The sequence below is a fragment of the Symphalangus syndactylus genome, chromosome 17, assembly GCF_028878055.3.
Source record: "Symphalangus syndactylus isolate Jambi chromosome 17, NHGRI_mSymSyn1-v2.1_pri, whole genome shotgun sequence".
NCBI lineage: Eukaryota > Metazoa > Chordata > Mammalia > Primates > Hylobatidae > Symphalangus > Symphalangus syndactylus.
This window is the reverse complement of record NC_072439.2, coordinates 88230454-88252074: the sequence shown is the minus strand read 5'-3', so window position 1 is coordinate 88252074 and position 21621 is coordinate 88230454. Positions and strand designations below refer to the sequence as shown.

At 38.7% G+C, this 21621-nt stretch overlaps 1 protein-coding gene across 2 annotated transcripts in view; it reads left to right on the top strand.

The window, feature by feature from the left end:
- TBCCD1 (TBCC domain containing 1) overlaps positions 1–21621 on the top strand; it is a 26023-nt gene extending 4402 nt beyond the window's left edge. For both annotated transcript variants that reach the window (XM_063620469.1, XM_063620468.1), the window contains exons 2-8: positions 1739–2117; positions 7495–7650; positions 9300–9666; positions 11301–11487; positions 11636–12133; positions 16437–16587; positions 20742–21621. In XM_063620469.1, coding sequence (XP_063476539.1) covers positions 1782–2117; positions 7495–7650; positions 9300–9666; positions 11301–11487; positions 11636–12133; positions 16437–16566 — 1674 coding nt within the window. In that variant the 5' untranslated portion in view covers positions 1739–1781 and the 3' untranslated portion in view covers positions 16567–16587; positions 20742–21621. The remainder of the gene's footprint in view (positions 1–1738; positions 2118–7494; positions 7651–9299; positions 9667–11300; positions 11488–11635; positions 12134–16436; positions 16588–20741) is intronic.

Sequence of the window (21621 nt, the reverse complement as noted above, 5' to 3'; positions counted from 1 at the left end):
TGGGAGGTGGAGGTTGCAATGAGCCGAGATCGAGCTATTGCACTCCAGCCTGGGCAACAGAGGGAGACTCCGTCTCAAAAAAAAAAAGAGAGAGGCACAGTTTTCTTAGAATCAAATGCAAAATATAATAATAGCAATAAAGAATTTTCATCAGTCATATAATTGATTTTTTAAATTAGTTTTTAGATTTTTAAAAAAATGATGTTGCTAATGTTGAGTGCACAGTGAAGTGGGTACCATAGTCATAAAGGATGGTACAATTTGATAAAATCATTTGGAAGCAACAAGAATATATTTCACAAGCTTTAGAAATGTCAGTTCATTTCACAAAAGTACATCTGAAAATTTTCACACAGAAATAATTCGTAATGCAGAAAATATGAAGAAAGATGGTAGTGATAGCATTATTTACACTGGTGACAACATTTGAACTTTTGTAATGAAATTTTTTAACATACACAAAAATAGAATCAATGAGCCCCCCATGTGCCCATCACCCCACTTCAATAATGATCAGTATTTTGCCTATGTTGTTTTTGTGAAAAATCTGAAACCTAGTAAGGTGTCTAAAAATGGGAGAAGAGTTGAATAAAATAGGATACATTTATTTAGAATACTATAAAGCTTTTGAAACAGTGCAGAATTGTGTATATAACATCACAACTGTGAAAATTCAAAAACTAACATCTAATTTATGTGTAGAAAAAAGACAAGAGGCCAGGCATGGTGGCTCAAGCCTGTAATCCTAGCACTTTGGGAAGCTGAGGCGAGGGATCACTTGAGGTCAGGAATTTGAGATCAGCCTGGCCAACACAGTTAAACCGCATCTCGACTAAAAATACAAAAATTAGCCAGGTGTGGTGGTGGGCGCCTGTATTCCCAGCTACTGGGGAGGCTGAGGCATGAGAATCGCTTGAACCTGGGAGGTGGAGGTTGCAGTGAGCTGAGATCACGCCACTGCACTCCAGGCTGGGCAACAGAGGGAAACTGCATCTCAAAAAAAAAAAAAAAAAAAAATACAATAAAATATTAATTTGTTGCCCCTTACTTGTGGGATTGTGGATGATTCCCTGTTTTTGTATTTTATAAACATTCCATAAAAATCATGTATCATTGTTACAACAAAAAAAAATCTAAAAAATCACACCTGAACTGAGCAGGATCAAATATGCCACAGTGGGTTCACTGTTACGGAGAATAAAGACGCTGTAACTTCTCCTGATCTATTCTTGCAGTCTACGTTTACATTAGCATTCTTGCCTGCTGCCTCACATTAGCACTTCATATTGAGTTTATATGCTCAGCTAACATGTCCAGATCTTTAACCAACTGTCTTCTGTGTAAGTGATTTAACTCTGTGAAATGGATTTCCCTTATTTTGAACAGTGTTCTCCCTCAGAGTAGAAAAAGGTTTCCTGTGATAGGATGACTTTTTTCCCCTTAATCCTTTTCTTCCTGGCATCTCACTCAGACTTCATGCATCTACATACACTTCCTAAAACAAGGATTTCTAACAATTCAAGTAAGATAGTTTTGTTTTATCACAAATTTTTTCCCAGATTATAATGAGATCTGATTTAAAAAACTGTTCTGCTCTTGGTTGGTGAACTAGAGCTGCCTTTTAAGCTGATGTTGTAGTACATGTGACACAATTGAGAGAGAGGGGTCACCTTCCAAGAAAAAAATGCATAAATGAGACTCCTTTCAAATCAGTTTATGAAGAAACTTTGTTTCCTAGGTATGCAAAGAAGCCTTTTCACCCAGATGTCCTTAGAGATAATATGGATCAGTCCAGAGTTCTCCTCTGGGTGAAAGCAGAACCCTTTATAGTGGGTGCCTTGCAGGTCCCTCCTCCATCCAAGTTTAGTCTTCACTATCTCAGGAAGATATCCACCTATGTGCAAATCCGGGCCACAGAAGGAGCTTACCCACGCCTATACTGGTCTACATGGAGGCATATCGCTTGTGGGAAGCTGCAGTTGGCCAAGGACCTGGCATGGCTTTACTTCGAAATATTTGATAGTCTTTCAGTGAAGACACCTGAGGAGCGCCTGGAATGGTCTGAAGTTCTGTCCAACTGCATGTCTGAGGAGGAAGTTGAAAAGCAGAGAAATCAGGTATGGATTGATATGTGTGTATGCTTAATTACTTTTGGAAAGAAACCTTTTTTAAATTAAAAATTTTTTTGTTTATTATAATTGTTAAATAGAGACAGAGTCTCACTTTGTTGCCCAGGCTGGTCTTGAACTCCCGGCTTCAAGCAGTCTTCCTGCCTCGGCTTCCCATAAAATGTTAGGATTACAGGCATGAGCCACCATGTCTGGCCCAATAAACCATTCTTAATTTTTGTATTAGCTATAAAATTTTAGATTTTAGGCTAATGGCCATTGTAATCTCAAGTTATCATTTGAGTTTTAGTAGTTCCAGTTTGGCAGTATTTCATGTATTCAGTGAATTAGTCCTTACTTACCAGACCTTACTCACCTACTCCCAAAGCAGTAATGTTACAGGAACTCTGTTATTTTACTGACTTTAAAAAGCTTTTGGGGTGAATGAGTGTTATGAACAAGTGATATGTTAGAGCACCTGACTGTTTTAAAATGAACATCTGCTAATGATGGGATTCAAAGATGATTAGGATAGCATCTCAGCCCTCATGGAGCTTATGGACTAGTAGAGGAAGCTGGTATTAAAAAAAAGATGCTGTTTAATAGTGTGATATGTATAATAAAAGAATACACAAAGTACAGAAATTGAATAAAGAATGATTTATTTTGGTGATCAGGAAAGACTTCACAGAGAAAGTATATTAATCGAGTAGGCTGATTATAGTAATAGACAACCCAGTATTTCAGTGGCTTAGAACAGTAGGAGTTTATTTCTCATTCAGGCAGCAATCTAACACAGGTGCTCCTGGTTGGACAAATCTCTGGGCTGCTGTCATCCAAGCAATGACCAGGGATCCATGCTTCTATCACTTGGAGTCACTATTAATCAGCTTTGTTAAAAGCTGATTTCATTTGTTAAGAACAAACAAATGAAATTGCAGTGGCTTACAGGAGAAAAGGTTTATTTCTTGCCCATTTTACACGTGGGCTTCATTTTTGCTATGGCATTTGTCCAGGCTCTGTGTTTCCCCATTTAGGGACACAGCCTAAAGAAATAGCTTCTGTGTAGATCATTCCCATTCTTATAACAGAAGGGAAGAACAACAGAATGGAGGAAACTCATGATGTCTCTTTTTAAATTCTTATTTTGTGTATACAGCTCAATCAGTTTGGGGATAAGTATATGCTGTGAAACCATCATGACCATCAAGGACATAGACATACCCATCACCCCCCATAGTTTCCCCCTCCTCTTTTATTCTTGTTATTTTGTGTGTGTATGTGTTAAGAACACTTAACATAAGATCTACTGTCTTAGAGAATTTTAAGTGTACAACATATAATTGTTACCTCTAGGCAGTATGCTGTAGAGTAGATCTTCTGAACTTAATTTTCTTGCATAACGGAAACTGTAGCCTTCAACCGTCACCTCCCCATTTCCCCCTCCTCCTAGCCCTTGTCAGTCACCCTTCTGTCTGTTTTTATGAGTTTTACTATTTTAGATTCCACATATAAGTGAGATTATATAGCTTTGTCTTTCTGTGTCTGGCTTATTTTACTTAGCATAATGTCCCTCGGGTCCATCCATGTTGTTGAAAATGGCAGGATTTTTCTCTTTCTTTTTTTAAGAGACAGGATCTCACTCTGTTGCTCAAGCTAGAATACAGGGATGTAATCATAGCTCACTATAGCCTGGAATTTCTGGGCACAAGCAATCCTTCCACCTCAGCCTCCTGAGTAGTTAGGACTACAGGTGTGTGCTATCAGACGCCTGGCAAATTTTTGTATTTTTTTCATAGAGGTCAGGATCTCACTGTGTTGCCCAGGCTGGTCTTGAACTCTTGGCCTCAAGTGATCCTCCCACCTCAGCCTCCCAAAGTGTTGGGATTACAGGCATAAGCCACTGTACCCAACATGATTTCTTTCTTTTTTAAGGCCAAATGGTACTCCATTATATATGCATGCCAAGTTTTCTTTATCTAGTCATCCATCTGTGGACATTTAGGCTGCTTCCATATCTTGGCCGTTACCAATAATGCTGCAGTGAACATGGGAGTGCAGGTATTTCCAGGATCCTGATTTCAATTCCTTTGGATAAATACCCAGAAGTGGGATTGCTGGATCATATGGTAGTTCTATTTTTTATTTTTTGAGAAGCCTCTATACTATTTTTCTTTTTTTTTTTTTTTTTTTTTGAGACGGAGTCTCGCCCTGTCGCCCAGGCTGGAGTGCAGTGGCGTGATCTCAGCTCACTGCAAGCTCCACCTCCCAGGTTCACACCATTCTCCTGCCTCAGCCTCCTGAGTAACTGGGACTACGGGCATCCACCACAACGCCCGTCTAGTTTTTTGTATTTTTTAGTAGAGATGGGGTTTCACCGTATTAGCCAGATGGTCTCGATCTCCTGACCTCGTGATCTGCCCGCCTCGGCCTCCCAAAGTGCTGGGATTACAGGCGTGAGCCACCGTGCCCAGCCCTATTTTTTATAATGGCTGTACCAGTTTACATTCTCACCGACAGTGTGATTCCCTTCTCTTCACATCCTTACTAATACTTGCTAATCTTTTGTTAACAAGTGTGAGGTGATATCTCATTGTGGTTTTGCTTTATATTTCCCTAATGAGTAGTGATGTTGAGCACCTTTTCATATACCTGTTGGCCATTTGTATGTCTTCATTGGAGAAATGTCTATTCAGGTCCATAGTCCATTTTTTTAATTAGGTTATTTGGTTTTTCTTGCTATTGAGCTGTAGGAGTTCATTATATATTTTAGATATTAACCCCTTACCAGATACGTGGTTTACCTTTTCTTCTGTTGATTGTTTCCTTAGTCGTGCAGAAGCTTTTTAGTTTGATATAATTCAACTTGTTTTTACATTGGTTGCCTGTGCTTTTGGTGTCATATCCAAAAAATCATTACCAAGACCAATGTCAAGGAGCTTTTTCCTTATTTTTCTCTAGGAGTTTTACCATTTCACCTCTTACATTTAAGTCTTTCATCCATTTTGAGTTGATTGTATATGGTATAAGCTATGGTCCCAGTTTCATTCTTTTGCATGTGTAGATCCAGTTTTCTCAGCATCATTTATTGAAGAGACTATTCCCCATTTTGTATTCTTGACACCCTTGTGGAAAATTAGTTGACCGTATATGTGTGAGTTTGTTTCTGGACTCATGATGCCTCTTAAAACTTTTGTTCAGATTTGACATAAACTAAGACTACTTTCATTCCATTGGCCAAGGCATTATTCCCATGAAGATGGGAAGGTAAACCACCTTTCAGGAGATAAGGAAAATCCCATGGCCATGGGTAGGGCTGTATAAGCCTCTTAGAGAATTTGAAAGTGAACAATAGCAAATAATAATACAATTTGCCACAGCCATGCCCACTGGGGCCTCAGAGTCCTTTTGCTTCCATTTCTTTTGGGAGTTTTATGATTAGGCTTGAAAGTGATAAAGATAAATTCATTCACATTCAGTTGCTGTAATTCATTTATGCCATATCTAACTCCAAGGGAAGATGGGAAATGCCATCTAATTACATACCCAGGAAGAAGAAAAAAAGTATTTAGTAAGCATCTAGCAGTCTCTGCCGTATAGGGTAATATCTAAACAATGTTTTGGAAATTGAAAAGAAGTTTGTCAAGCAATGAAGAGGGAAAGGGCAGTACATTTATTCATTAATCAAATATTTATTATCTACTATGTACTCGGTATAGTAGTGGATGCTGGGCATATAGAGATGAATAATACCTTCAGGAAGTTCCAGATTTTTTGAGTGCTTTTTATGTACCAGATGCTTTTCTAGTTACTAGGGGTATAAAAATGAAAAGGCAAGGATCCTGTAGTCTCCATGAAGAAATAATGGTAATGTAACAAATAATTGTTTAAAATGTAAGTATATATAAAATCAGGGAATTATACTTAGTGAAAAAAGCCAATCCCAAGAGGTTACATACCATATGATTCCATTTACCCAATGTTCTTGAAACAACAAAATTATAGAGATAGAGAACAAGTAAGTGGTTGCTAAGAGCCTAAGAAGGGGTGACGGGGACAGAGAAGTGGGTATGGCTGTAGAAGGGCAACATGAGAGATTCTTCTGTTGATACAAATGTTCTTGTATCTTGACTGTATTGGTGTCAATATCCTGATTGTGATATTGTCCTATAGTTTGGCAAGACGGGTAAAGGGTACATGGGATCTTTCTGTGTGAATTCTCACAACTATATTTCAATCTACAATTATCTCAGGAGTTCAATTAAGAAAGTAAAAATTTATAAAATATACAAATTCATAGGGCTTCACATTGATAGTTGATTAAATAGGTCTGGGTGATCCTGAGAATCTGTACTTTCAAGTTTCTCAGATGATAGTGTTTTTAGCCAGGTTGGGAATCAGGGTGAATATAGCTGTAGACCCAGATGTATTACTTCACTTTTTTGCCTCTCTTGTATGGGGGTGGGTAGATGAGGGTAATCAGGAGCTTCAAATCGTGAGCTTCAACCACACCCTTCCTTGAATAAGAAATGACTATACATCTATCAGACTAACAGTGTTTTTGTCTTTAAGTGAAACACCCCTTTAAGAATTTGCTGAAAATCTGAGGCCTACTCCCTTGAAAAAGGCACATATACCAAAAAATTACATACAATTTCAGGTATTGCACTGGTATCCTTAACTTTTCTTGATAGGTTTGTGAGTCTTAAGTTAGACCTCTATGTCTTAACCGAATTTTCTTCTTTCTTACTTCCGTCTACTTATTTATTCAAATTACTAAGGTTGGTTTTTTTTTTTAACTGTAAGTTTAAACTTCTGAAATAATGTACTTAAAGTATGTACTTCATCCTTTCGTCAGTTTTGAGAGATAATTTCTATAGCCATAGATGTTATACAGCTTTCTGTGAAGGTAAGTTATTCCACTTTAATTAGTTTTAGAAACTCTTGTAATCCCAGCCCTTTGGGAAGCCAAGGCGGGCAGATCATCTGAGGTCAGGAGTTCAAGACCAGCCTGGCCAACATGGTGAAAACCTATCTCTACTTAAAATACAAAAAATTAGTTGGGCATGGTGGCATATGCTTGTAATCCCAGCTACTCAGGAGGCTGAGGCAGGAGAATCGCTTGAACCAGGAAGGCGGAGGTTGCAGTGAGCCGAGATCGCATCATTGCACTCCAGCCTGGGCGACGAGAGTGAAACTCTGTCTCAAAAAAAAGAGAAACTCTTACATCTGGGTATCAAGAGACATACATATCAAAACTAGCAATGTTTCTAAGTTGGTTTTTTTAGGATCAGCCAACTTATGAATTTGCTATGGCTACTTAGTTGTTAGACTAGTGGTTGATGTTTTAAAACGTCTGTTCATCTTTTATTTTCTTCTCGGATAGCTTTCAGTGGACACGCTACAGTTTCTGCTCTTCTTATACATTCAACAGTTGAACAGGGTCTCCCTAAGGACATCTTTGATTGGCGAAGAGTGGCCCAATCCCAGAAACAGATCTCAGTCTCCTGACCTGACTGAAAAATCTAATTGTCATAATAAGGTACTCCTTGTATCTTGATCTCATTCTCTAAAAGGGACAATTTGTGAGGGAGATGGTTCACTTGCATTAAAAATTATGATGGGATTTCTTACATAAGCTAGTGATTTGATGGCTTGTTTTGTTTTTCACTTTTTTTTTAATTATAAAACAAAATCAGTGTGTACAGTCTTAATCAAAATAGAGAAATGGTTTCAGTTCCTTCACTGATAGAAAAACCACTTGCCTGATTTTTGGGCAGATCATTCACTATATTCAATTAGCATTCCCATTTTCAAAATGTTAATGAATGTGAATCAACTTATTTGACTAAGGATCATCAAGAAGATGTAGTGCTTGCAAAATCTTTTGAAATCTACTGAAAAAAAATTATAAAAATATCTTCTCATGTTGTTTAAGTAATTACATACGTGACAACCCAGAAACTAAATTTAACTGCCTCACATTGTGAATTTTAGAGGATGTCTTATTGCTTTTTTTCTTTCTGTTTTTGTAAAGAAAACCAAAATATTTTTACTTGTGTAAGTATTTTGAAAAACTTTAAGTAAAATGTAGACCTCAGTATTAATGCCACATACAAGCTCTTTAAAAAGCTAAGAAAAGCTCTCTAAAGCTAAGAAAAAAAAATCTCTTTGCTATTTGGAACTTTTATAATCTCCCTTTTAATCTCGCCTCCTTTATATTCCATGATGCTGTTACTCTTGGTTTTGCTTCTAACTCTTCCTTCTCACTTTCTTTCATTAATTTCTCTCCCCTGGCCCTTAAAAGCAGTTTTCTGTCTGGGACAATTTTCTCTTACCTCTTAACTTATTCATTCAAGATAATTCTTTATATTCCTATGACTTCATATATCTCAGTGACTCCCAACTTCGTCTCCTTCCCAGAGCTCTTGCTTTATACTTACCACTTTATATAGATGCCCTAGCTATAGCTTAAATTCAGAATGTTCAAGCCCAGATGTGTTAGAGATACCAGTCACTACCTCTCTGTCCACATGTAGTTCCTTCAGAATGGGCACTGTTAGGAGATGGTGTTTTGAGCCAAGGTAGCCTCCATTCATTTCTGCCTCTATCATTTAATATCATTTAGTCATATAATTTTAGTCAACTCAGTTAACTTCTCTAGGCCTTGGCTTCCCTTCTCTAAGTGAGGATAATAATGCATATTTCTGAATGGCTATGAGACTTCAGTAATATATTAGCATGGGACTTGTTGCATAGTAAGCACCAGTAAATGGTGACTTTGGTTTATACTACAGCATGACCTCTCCCAATAACTGATTGGACCAGGGGTGGACACTTGAGTGGCCCATTTATTGCTATACATTTGAAATTGGCCAGATTTAAAGTGACGACCTGGGCCAGTCAGTTCCCCCAGGAAGAAATTATGCATTGGTGATAGGTGTTTGAACTGAAAACCCATTTGACATTGGGACTGGAACAGCCATCATGCTCATGAATGAACTAGAGTTATAAGGGATTAGAAATTCTGAGGCCAAGGCAGGCGGATCACCTTTATAAGGTTTATATAACTACCTAATTCCTTTTGGGGGATGAGGCAGAGTATAAATACAAAATAATTAAAATATAGAAATTTTAGATCTTGTAGAATCTCTTTATTAAGAGTACTTTCTTTTAACTTTTTTTTTTTAGAACTGGAATGATTACAGTCACCAAGCTTTTGTCTATGATCATCTGTCTGATCTCCTCGAACTGCTTTTAGATCCAGAACAACTCACTGCATCATTTCATTCAACCCATAGTAGTCTAGTGTCTCGAGAAGCTGTTGTGGCACTCAGCTTCCTTATTGAAGGTACAATAAGTAGAGCCAGGAAGATCTATCCACTTCATGAACTTGCACTGTGGCAACCACTGCATGCAAATAGTGGCTTCTCAAAGATCTCTAAGACTTTCGCTTTCTACAAACTGGAAACCTGGTTGAGGTCCTGTTTGACTGGGAATCCATTTGGTACATCAGCTTGCCTCAAGTCTGGAAAGAAATTGGCTTGGGCTCATCAAGGTATTTTTTAATATTTTAATCTACATTAAATTGAATGACAAGGAACCTGGTGTTTTCTCATATATTAGGGATCATGTGTCTTCTCTGGAAGACCTAAAAAATACTGCTCCTATAAAAGAGAAAAAGGAACATCTGTCTTTTGTGCATGACCTTTTCTCTCAAGGATTATACTAAAATATTAAAAGTGATAGTAGGATTACAAATTATTTTTATCTTCTTTTACTGTTATTTTTCTAAATAATCATAATTATATACCTGGTACCTATGTAATAAAAGTAAACGTATGTAATAAAAATAAACAAGAAATGTTTTAAAAGAAGAATAATAGCATACTCATGTGACCTCCCAGCATTTCACCAGTATTGTTTACAAGGGTGTCCCAGTGGCTTGCAGGGAAGTACAGTCTGAGAAGGCAGTCACGTAATGGTGTGACTGTGTTAGAAGGGGAACCTGGGCCGGGCGCGGTGGCTCAAGCCTGTAATCCCAGCACTTTGGGAGGCCGAGGCGGGTGGATCACGAGGTCAGGAGATCGAGACCATCCTGGCTAACACAGTGAAACCCCGTCTCTACTAAAAATACAAAAAATTAGCCGGGCGTGGTGGCGGGCGCCTGTAGTCCCAGCTACGCCGGAGGCTGAGGCAGGAGAATGGCATGAACCCAGGAGGCGGAGCTTGCAGTGAGCCGAGATCGCGCCACTGCACCCCAGCCTGGGGGACAGAGAAAGACTCCGTCTCGGGAAAAAAAAAAAAAAAAAAAAAAAAAAGAAGGGGAACCTGCACATATTTTTTGAGTGTCAGTTTGTGCAACACACTGTGTGTGATAGGAAGATGTGCTCTCAGGTAGTAATGATCTTAGGAGTAAAGACATGAACTCAGGCTGGGCGTGGTGGCTCATGCCTGTAATCCCAGCAATTTGGGAGGCTGAGGTGGGCGGAAGGTCAGGAGTTTGAGACCAGCCTGGCCAACATGGAGAAACCTCAGCTCTACTAAAAATACAAAAATTAGCCGGGCATGGTGGTGTGCACTGGTAATCTCAGCTCCTCAGGACGCTGAGGCAGGAGAATCTCTTGAACCTGGGAGGTGGAGGTTACAGTGAGCTGAGATTGCACCACTGCACTCCAGCTTGAGCGACAGAGTGAGACTCCGTCTCATAAAAAAGAAGAAAAAAAGGCACGAGCTCAAATAGGATTAATGGGATAATGTGGTAAGTTAGGAAGGGTACAGAATTAATATTATGGTAATTTAGAGAGGTGAATTATGTTTGGGATGATAAAGTAAAGCATCTTGGAGGAGAAGATATTTGAGTTAGGACAGCTCTGCCACTTACTAGCCATATGACCTTAGTCATAGACCTTAACTTGAAGGGTAGACACGAAAAAGTATCCTAGACCTATAGGCAATCTTAAATGCATTATAGGTTTAAAAATTTTTTTACAACAAAAATGAAAATTCCAAACATACAGAAAGGAATAGAGAATAGTATAGCAAATACCTCTATCCAAAGCCCAGATCTAACATTTTTTTCCCTACATGTGGTATCTAATTTGAGACATGTAGACATGTGTAACCTCATATGTTTGTTTGTTTTTCTTTGATTTGATACTGTCTCATCTATTTATATGCTTTCTTAAATAGTTGAAGGGACCACCAAAAGAGCTAAGATTGCTTGTAATACTCATGTGGCCCCTAGGATGCACCGACTGGTGGTGATGAGCCAGGTTTACAAGCAGACACTGGCTAAGAGCTCAGATACTCTGGTGGGGGCACATGTAAAGATTCATCGTTGCAACGAATCTTTTATATATCTGCTCTCTCCCTTACGGTAAGCACAGTGTTTGTGGTGTTCTGATGTTCCGACATTTTCTTTGGACTGTGACTGATTCTTTTTTTGCCATCAGATAATAATATTTTAGTCAAATTTTTAAAATCTTATTCAGAAGAATTTACCTCATTTTTTTCCTTTTTTTCAGATCTGTGACAATTGAGAAGTGCAGGAACAGCATCTTTGTCTTGGGCCCTGTAGGGACTACACTTCACCTCCACAGTTGTGACAATGTTAAAGTCATTGCTGTTTGCCATCGTTTGTCCATCTCTTCTACAACAGGTTGCATCTTTCACATTCTGACGCCTACGCGCCCACTTATTCTCTCTGGGAACCAGACAGTAACTTTTGCCCCTTTTCATACCCATTACCCAATGCTAGAGGACCATATGGCCAGGACTGGCCTTGCTACAGTGCCTAACTATTGGGATAATCCAATGGTTGTGTGCAAAGAGAACAGCGACACAAGTGTCTTCCGGCTTTTACCACCTCGTGAATTCTATGTATTTATTATTCCCTTTGAAATGGAAGGGGACACAACAGAGATACCCGGGGGTCTTCCATCTGTATATCAGAAAGCACTGGGTCAAAGAGAACAGAAGATACAGATCTGGCAGAAAACTGTGAAGGAGGCTCATTTGACAAAGTGAGTATTTTCTACAAGTAACAGTTTGTGTTTTTTGTGAAACTCCATGGAGAAACAAATTAGTCTGCACATTTTTACAGCTGTGCTAAAGGAATAAAAAATGTAAGGCTGGGCACGGTGGCTCACACCTATAAACCCAGCACTTTGGGAGGCCGAGGCGGGTGGATCACCTGAGGTCAGGAGTTTGAGACCAGCCTAGCCAACATGGTGAAACCCTGTCTCAACTAAAAATACAAAAATTAGCTGGGTGTGGTGGCGTGTGCCTGTAATTCCATCTACGTGGGAGGCTGAGGCAGGAGAATTGCTTGAACCTGGGAGGTGGAGGTTGCAGTAAACCAAGATCGCACCATTGCACTCCAGCCTGGGCAACAAGAGTGAAACTCCGTCTCAAAAAAAAAAAAAAAAAAAAAAAAGTAATGTGTTTTTAAATTAAGGTTTGGATTTCAAATTAGTATTTCAAACAGTGTTAGGTTGGGGATGGGAGTGGGTAAATATCCAGTATTAGACACCCTTTTCTTAGGAAGCTAAAGTTTAGTTAGCAAATATAAAACTTACATGAATTTAAAAAATCATACATAGAGTATGCCACATAATCCAGTACCATTCTAGGCACCTTCTATGTACTATCTCATTTATTCTTTGTAATAACACCTTATTACAGGTGAGGAAACCGAAGAACTGAGGAATTAAGTACTTTACCCAAAGTCACACAGGAGCCAGGATTCACACCTAGTCAGCCTGGTTCCAGAGGTTCTTTTTTTAATCTGTTCTGGCGTCTCAGTAACCAGAGGTTCTTAAATGCCTCTAGTGTCTTCATTGTTTTCTTTCAAATATTGTCATACCATATCATACTGTACAATAATACAATAATGTGTTATAAAAATGGATGATTAAGAAAAAACATTCTTTTAAAGCAATTCTGTTGTTTGAATGGTTCTAGTATTTAAATGGTTAGATTCTCTACACTTGATCTCAGCCAAAAGGCCAAGAAACGATTAAGTGCTTAGATTCTCTTACATGTGAAAAGCTTATACATGTACATGTGCAGACTGTGGGATGTAAGCACTTAATAAATGCTGACTCTGAGTCAGTGTTTTCAAGTGGTGAGATCCACAGTGATCCCAGAAACAATGAAAGTAGTCAGTTTAACTTTGGGAATATAGGAAGACAGAAATCAGTTTGAAACAAATTGCCAGTGTGATCCTTTTAACAGTGATTACATCATGTCATTTCCCTGCTCTGACCCCTCGAATGGCCTCCCGTCATACTTAGAATAAAATCCAAAGCCTTTACCATACTTACCAGGCTCTCTCTTCCTCAATTTCTGCCATTCTTTTCCTCATTTACTCCTTTCCAGCATACAGCAGTCATCTTTCTATTACTTAATCACTGCCCTCTGACCAAAGACCACCAGGAACACATCTATAGAACAAAGGTGGATTGTGTTGACTTATGGCAAGGAGGGAGAGAAGTGTGTTTCATCTCAGTAAAAGGTTGGGGAACATGGAAAACTGTGTTTCAACTCTAGTAAACAGGTGTTAAAAGGAACTTATCATTGGATTTTGGCTTGTGTTAATGATTTGGGGGAGAGTTCTAGGAAGCAGGACTATCTGGAAGTGACAGTAATCTGTGATTTGGCGGTTTAATAATTTTTATATCTAAGGCAGGAGGAAGGAAGGAAGAGCTAAGACTATAATTGTAAAGAAGTAGCAGCCACTACTCCAGGAAAGGAATGTTTGGTGATTTTATCGTTTGGGTCACAACATTTTTTTGGAGGTTGGTGTGGGGGTTTCTGAACTGAGATACGATTACGGAGTGATCTTGTTCTTTCTTTGCTCTATCATCATCCCAGAGTGGCTTTGTCTAATGTTGGTGGTTTAAGGTATTGTTTATGTTCAACAAAAGAATATAATAGCAAGTCCAGATCCTACATTAAGGCCTAGCTGACAGTGCTAGGCTAGCTCCTGGCTGTCAGGAGCTACTCTTCTCTTTCTTGTCATGAACATGTGAAATATGCTCTCACTTTAGAACCTTTGTACTTTTTTTGGTCTCTTCTGCCTGGTATATTCCTCTCCAATACTCGTTCTGCTTATTCCATCATTTTTTTTTTTTTTTGCCGATTTTTTTCTTTTAATTGATGAACTATGAAATTCACACATCTAAGCACATTACATCGTACTTTGCATAATGGTTTAATGTTTGCAAACAACCATTAGTTGTTGAGACTGGAGATCTCTGTATCATTACTGTTTTCTGGAATCACAGGAACACAGTCAGTCATCTTATTAAAATACATGCTTATAATTTGTTGTGAAAAAACAGCATGAAGAAAAGGTATTTTGAAAGCAATTAAGGAAATTAATTATGGACTGACTCTTACATGATGCCAAGGAATTATTGTTAATTGATTAGGTATGATGATGATATTGTTGTTACTTTTTTTTTTAGTTTTATTATTATTATACTTTAAGTTTTAGGGTACATGTGCACAACCTGCAGGTTTGTTACATATGTATACATGTGCCATGTTGGTGTGCTGCACCCATTAACTTGTCATTTAGCATTAGGTATATCTCCTAATGCTATCCCTCCCCGCCCCCACCCCACAATAGTCCTCAGTGTGTGATGTTCCCCTTCCTGTGTCCATGTGTTCTCATTGTTCAATTCCCACCTACGAGTGAGAACATGCGGTGTTTGGTTTTTTGTCTTTGGCGATAGTTTGCTGAGAATGATGGTTTCCAGCTTCATCCATGTCCCTACAAAGGACATGAACTCATCATTTTTTATGGCTGCATAGTATTCCATGGTGTATATGTGCCACATTTTCTTAATCCAGTCTATCGTTGTTGGACATTTGGGTTGGTTCCAAGTCTTTGCTATTGTGAATAGTGCCGCAATAAACATACGTGTGCATGTGTCTTTATAGCAGCATGATTTATAATCCTTTGGGTATATACTCAGTAATGGGATGGCTGGGTCAAATGGTATTTCTAGTTCTAGATCCCTGAGGAATCGCCACACTGACTTCCACAATGGTTGAACTAGTTTACAGTCCCATCAACAGTGTAAAAGTGTTCCTATTTCTCCACATTCTCTCCAGCACCTGTTGTTTCCTGACTTTGTAATGATGGCCATCCTAACTGGTGTGAGATGGTATCTCATTGTGGTTTTGATTTGCATTTCTCTGATGGCCAGTGATGATGAGCATTTTTTCATGTGTTTTTTGGCTGCATAAATGTCTTCTTTTGAGAAGTGTCTGTTTATATCCTTCGCCCACTTTTTGATGGGGTTGTTTGTTTTTTTCTTGTAAATTTGTTTGAGTTCATTGTAGATTCTAGATATTAGCCCTTTGTCAGATGAGTAGGTTGCAAAAATTTTCTCCCATTCTGTAGGTTGCCTGTTCACTCTGATGGTATTTTCTTTTGCTGTGCAGAAGCTCTTTAGTCCATCATTTCATTTAGACCTAAGCTCAAATGTTATCTTAGGTAGGCCATCTCTGTCCATTTTCCAGAATTGCTATTCCTTTACCCTGCTCTATTTTTCTCCATGGCACCTAGAACTACTTAACTTTATATTACATTTTTATTGTATTGTATTTATTTTGAGACAGCTTCTTGCTCTATTGCCCAGGCTGGAGTGCAGTGGTGTGATCTTAGCTTACTGCAGCCTCCACCTCCTGGGTTCAAGTGATTTTCCTGCCTCAGCCTCCCGAGTAGCTGGGACTTACAAACATGTGCTACCATGCCTGGCTAATTTTTATATTTTTTGTAGAGACAGGGTTTCACCATGTTAGCCACATTGGTCTCGAACTCCTGGCCTCAAGCGATCCACCCCCGTTGGCCTCCCAAAGTGCTGGGATTACAGGCGTGAGTCACCATGCCCAGCCTATTTATTTTATTTTTACCTATCTTTCCTACTAGAATATATAGTCCTCAGGAGCATGGATTACATAGATAACAATGTGAATGGTGCCCTCTGGAGTCGTGAAGTGTTATCCTGCTTCGACAGGGGCCTTGTCTCTTCTCTATACATTTATCCCCATCAGTCAGAACACTACCCAGTGTTCACTTGGTCCTTGGTAAATATCTGACAATGAATAAGTATTTAGAAAGAGGACATTGTATCTGATCAATCCTTTGTGGGATGGGGGTGTCCAGTGTACTCTGAACAGTGAGAACAAAAGGATAACAAGAAATAATTAATCATTTAACATTATCCTATTAAAGTATTGTATAATTGCTTAGAGTAAAATTTATATGAATTCATGTTCTTACATTCTTTTTACTCTCAATTGCAATTTTAGGGATCAAAGGAAGCAGTTCCAGGTACTGGTAGAGAACAAGTTTTATGAATGGTTGATTAATACAGGACATCTCCAACAGCTGGACAGCCTTGTACCCCCTGCAGCAGGCTCCAAACAAGCAGCTGGATAAGGATCTTACATGCAAACACTGGTAGGCATTTATACCAGTTAAAACACATTCATTTGGGGAAATCTTTCAAGCATTAAAAAAAAGGCACAAAATATTATATACTAAACATGCCCAAATTTTTTCTACCACTCCTACCAGCATACACAGACCTTTACGTACCCATATTTACCATATTTTATAGTGAGAAAACCAACCAAAATATTCAGATGGAGCCTATAGAATTTGGGGCCAATATAATGGCCAAATTTTGTCTTATTTTGCTTTTTGCCTGGCACAAGTTGTGCTGTCCAAAGATACTACATTCCCCCATACATAGTTTTAAGTTTTATTCTCCCTAACACCTTTCCTCTTTTCCATTCCCCTCACAAAAGCTAATTTACAAATTAGCTGATCTTTGCTAATTACACATATGAGCAGTAATAAATTACCAGAATTAATCCAAATGAAGATTTGATTACTGAACACTAGAAGATCATGGATTAAATAGGAGAGAATATGCATGCAAACAAATTTACTGGAAGTTATTTAATCCAGACATATGGTATTCTTTTTTTTTTTTTGAGACTGAGTCTCTCTCTGTCGCCCAGGCTGGAGTGCAGTGGCGCCATCTCAGCTCACTGCAGCCTCTGTCTCCTGGGTTCAAGTGATTCTCGCACCTCAGTCTCCAGAGTAGCTGGGAAAACAGGCATGCACCACCACAGCTGGCTAATTTTTGTACTTTTAGTAGAGGCCGGGTTTCACCATGTTGTCCAGGCTGGTCTCGAACTCTTGACCTCAGGTGATCCACTCGCCTTGGCCTCCCAAAGTGATGGGATTACAGGCATAAACCACATGCCCAGCCCCAAACATATGGTATTCTTTTTTAATAGAGATTAGTATACTGTGTTAAAGGTTTTTTTTGTTTTTTTTTTTTTTTGAGGCAGAGTCTCACTCTGTCACCTAGGCTGAAGTCGCAGTGGCACAATCTCAGTTCATTGCAAGCTCCGCCCCCCAGGTTCAAGCAATTCTCCTGCCTCAGCCTCCCAAGTATCTGGGATTACAGGCACACACCACTGTGCCCAGCTAATTTTTGTATGTTTAGTAGAAACGTAGTTTCACCATGTTGGCTGGGCTGGTCTTGAACTCCTGAACTGAACATCTGCCCACCTCGGCTTCCCAAAGTGTTGGGATTACAGACATGAGCCACCGCAACTGGCCTAAAGTATTTTTAAACACTAGCAATAGAAAACAGACAAAGGACAATAATAGGTAGTTCACAGAAAAATACTTAGAGACACAAAAATGCTTACTTAAAATTAAAGAAATGTAAAATACTATTTTTTATTAGACTGGCAAAGAGCAAAAGCTGGTAGTACACAATACTGGCAAAACATTTCATTTACCACTGAGGAAAGTGTATATGTAACCTCTGTGGGGGCAGTTTGACAAAATCAAAATTAAAAATACAAATTTTCTCTGACTCGGTGATTTCTTTTTTCTTTTTCTAGAGATTAAGTCTAATTCTCTTACAGGCTAAAGTGCAGTGGCACAATCATAGCTCACTGCAGCCTCAAACTCCTGCGCTCAAGCAGTCCTGTTTCAGCTGGGACTACAGGTGCATGCCGTCATACCCAATTGATCTTTTTATTTTTCTGTAGAGACAGGGTCTTACTTTGTTGTCCAGGCTGGTCTTAAACTCCTGGCTTAAAGTGGTCCTCCTGCCTCGGCCTTCCAAAGTGCTTGGATTACAGGCATGAGCTACTGCACCTGCCCTGATTTAGCAGTTTCACTTATTATTAATAGAATTTGTCTTACAGATAAACTCATGTATGTAGGGATCTATTAATTAATTAATTTATTTATTTAGTTTTGAGATGGAGTCTCACTCTGTCCCCCAAGCTGGAGTGCAGTGGCGTGGTCTCGGCTCACTGCAACCGTCACTTCCTAGGTTCAAGTGATTCTCCTGTCTCAGCCTCCTGAGTAGCTGGGATTACAGGAACCTGCCACCGCACCCGGCTAATTTTTGTATTTTTAGTAGAGACGAGGTTTCACCATGATGGCCAGGCTGGTCTTGAACTCCTGACCTCAGGTGATCTGCCCACCTTGGCCTCCCAAAGTGCTGGGATTACAGGCATGAGCGACTGCTTCTGGCCTATTTATTTAATTTTTAAATTGACAGATGAATTGTATATATTTATCATTTCCAGCATGATGTTTTGAAATATATACGCATGTGGAATGGCCAAATCAAGCCAGTTAACATTAGAACCTCACATAGTTGTCATTTTTGTAGTGAGAACACTTAAAATCTACTCTCTTAGTTTTTTTCAAGATCACACAGTATTGTTATTAATAACAGTCACCATGTTGTACATTAGATCTCCTCAATTTATTCCTCCTATCTAACTGAAATTTTGTAACCGAAGATGTTTGATGTGGCGTTGTTTAAAAAAACTGTAGACTAGAAACACCCCAAATGCAGTGTATTTATATGCTAATTATATGCCTAACAATCTTTGAAAGAATATAAAGAAATTATAAACAGTGTTTGTCTTTGAGGAATGAGATTGGATGTCTAGGGTGAGAGAAAACTTCTTAAAAATTTTATTGAGATAAAATATTACCACATAACATTATGGGAAGTAAAATTCACCTTTTTAAAGTAAAGAATTCAGTAGCTTTTAAGTATATTCACAAGTTTGTGCAACTATCACCACTAAAAAATCTAGAACATTTTCATCACCTTCAAAATAAAGCTCGTACACATTGTAGGCCGCTCCTTATTCCTCCAACCCCCTACATTTCCTCTTCCCCTTAGTCCTTGGCACCACTAATCTACTTTGTCTATTTTGGACATTTTATGTAAATGGAATCATATAACATGTGGCTTCTTGTGTCTGGGTTCTTTCAGTTAGTGTAGTGTTTTCAAGATTCATCCATGTAGCCATGTATCAGTACTGCATTCTTTTTCATGGCCAGATAATATTCCATTGTGTGGATCTACCATTTTGTTTATCTGTTCATCAGTTGATGGACATTTGGCTTGTTTCTACTTTTCAGCTGTTGTGAGTAATGCTGCTGTGTACATTTGTGTATAAGTTTTTGTGTAGACATTTGTTTTTATTTCTCATGGGTATATACCTAGAAGTGGAATTGTGAGGAATATATTTAACTTTTAAAGGAATTGCAGTTTTCCAAAGCTGTTAAAGTGTATTTTTTACTTTATATATTTACATTTCTTAAGGGTGTATTTTTTTTTTAAAGAATTTAGCACACCTGTAATCCCAGAACTTTGGGAGACCGAGGCGGGTGGATCACGAGGTCAGGAGATGGAGATCCTGGCTAACACAGTGAAACCCCGTCTGTACTAAAAAATACAAAAAATTAGCCAGATGTGGTGGCAGGCGCCTGTAGTCCCAGCTACTCAGGAGGCTGAGGCAGGAGAATGGCGTGAACCTGGGAGGCGAAGCTTGCAGTGAGCCGAGAGCGCCCCACTGCACTCCAGCCTGGGCGACAGAGCGAGACTCCGTCTCAAAAAAAAAAAAAAAGAATTTAGCGATATTTATTAATAAATGCTGAGAATTAAGAATTAGCAATTTGGCTGAGCACAGTGGCCTATGCCTCTAATCCCAGCACTTTGGGAGGCTGAGGTGAGAGGATCACTTGAGGCCAGGAGTTCGAGACCAGCCTGGGCAATATAATGAGACCCTGTCTCTACAAAAAAATTAAAAATTAGCTGAGCATGGTGGCACATGCCTGTAATCCCAACTACCCTGGACACAGACTGGAGGATCCCTTGAGCCCAGAAGTTCAAGTCTGCAGTGAGCTATGATTGCGCTGCTGTATTCCAGCCTGGGCAACAGAGCGAGACCCTATCTCTTAAAAAAAAAAAAAATTGGAAATTGATGGAGATTATGCAAAGGAAATGTGAACTATAAGCGGGTAAAAATTTTTGTTTAATCTCAACTGCTTAACAATTTTTTATATTCATGTTTGAATTTCTCTTTTATTATGATCTAACATTACACCTAGCAAAAAGGAATATTATTAACTTTAAACTTTGTGTATTTTATCACTCTAATCTATCATTTGACCTTGATAATTTATGTGATTTTTTTAAACGTAGAGTTTTAAAATTATTTACATGAAGCAATAGAAAATTAAGTGGTTAATATTATTTTTTCTTTGATCTTCAGGGCCCTGGAAATACAAGGATAAATGGAGAATGGTGTTCATCTTGAAACTAGACTGGGAAGGTGCTCTTGCTGCTTAAGAGACATCGGGACTTTTCTGTCCCTATTTTTTTTTTTTTTTTTTTTTTTGAGGCAGAGTCTTGTTCTGTCACCCAGGCTGGAGTGCAGTGGCGCAATCTCGGCTCACAGCAAGCTCCGCCTCCCGGGTTCACTCCTGCCTCAGCCTCCTGAGTAGCTGGGACTACAGGCGCCCGCCACCACGTCTGGCTAATTTTTTTTGTATTTTTAATAGAGACGGGGTTTCACCGTGTTAGTCAGGATGGTCTCGATTTCCTGACCTTGTGATCTGCCCGTCTCGGCCTCCCAAAGTGCTGGGATTACAGGCATGAGCCACTGCGCCCGGCCTTCTGTTCTATTTAAGAACTTTGATTTCCATGCCATTTTCATTTATTACTGTTTAGGCTGAATTTTCACTAACCTTCTGACTTTCGTATAAACATATTGCTTATAGAACATCAGAAGACTCATCTTTGTGATGCCCAAATGAAAAAGTTGGTAAAGGTAGTACCGTTGTATGTATGTTAATATTAAAGCAACTGAGTGTAGATTTGCAACTATAGTATGTATCTTCATTTGTGTGATGAAAGAGTTTTATTCTTTCTAGAGTTAAATAAGAGTTTTATAGTTCTTTGTAACTATTTAAAAGGAAATTGCTACTCCTTTTAAAAAATAATTGGAAAGTTTGATTTGTTGGTATATAGACATAGAAATAGTTTTATACTATATTTTAGTCAAAGTATGGAACTTAATGAAATTGTGTAAAAAAAATCTTTATTTTTTACTTCCTGCTTTAAATTTTCAATAAACAAACTCTAAAGAATAA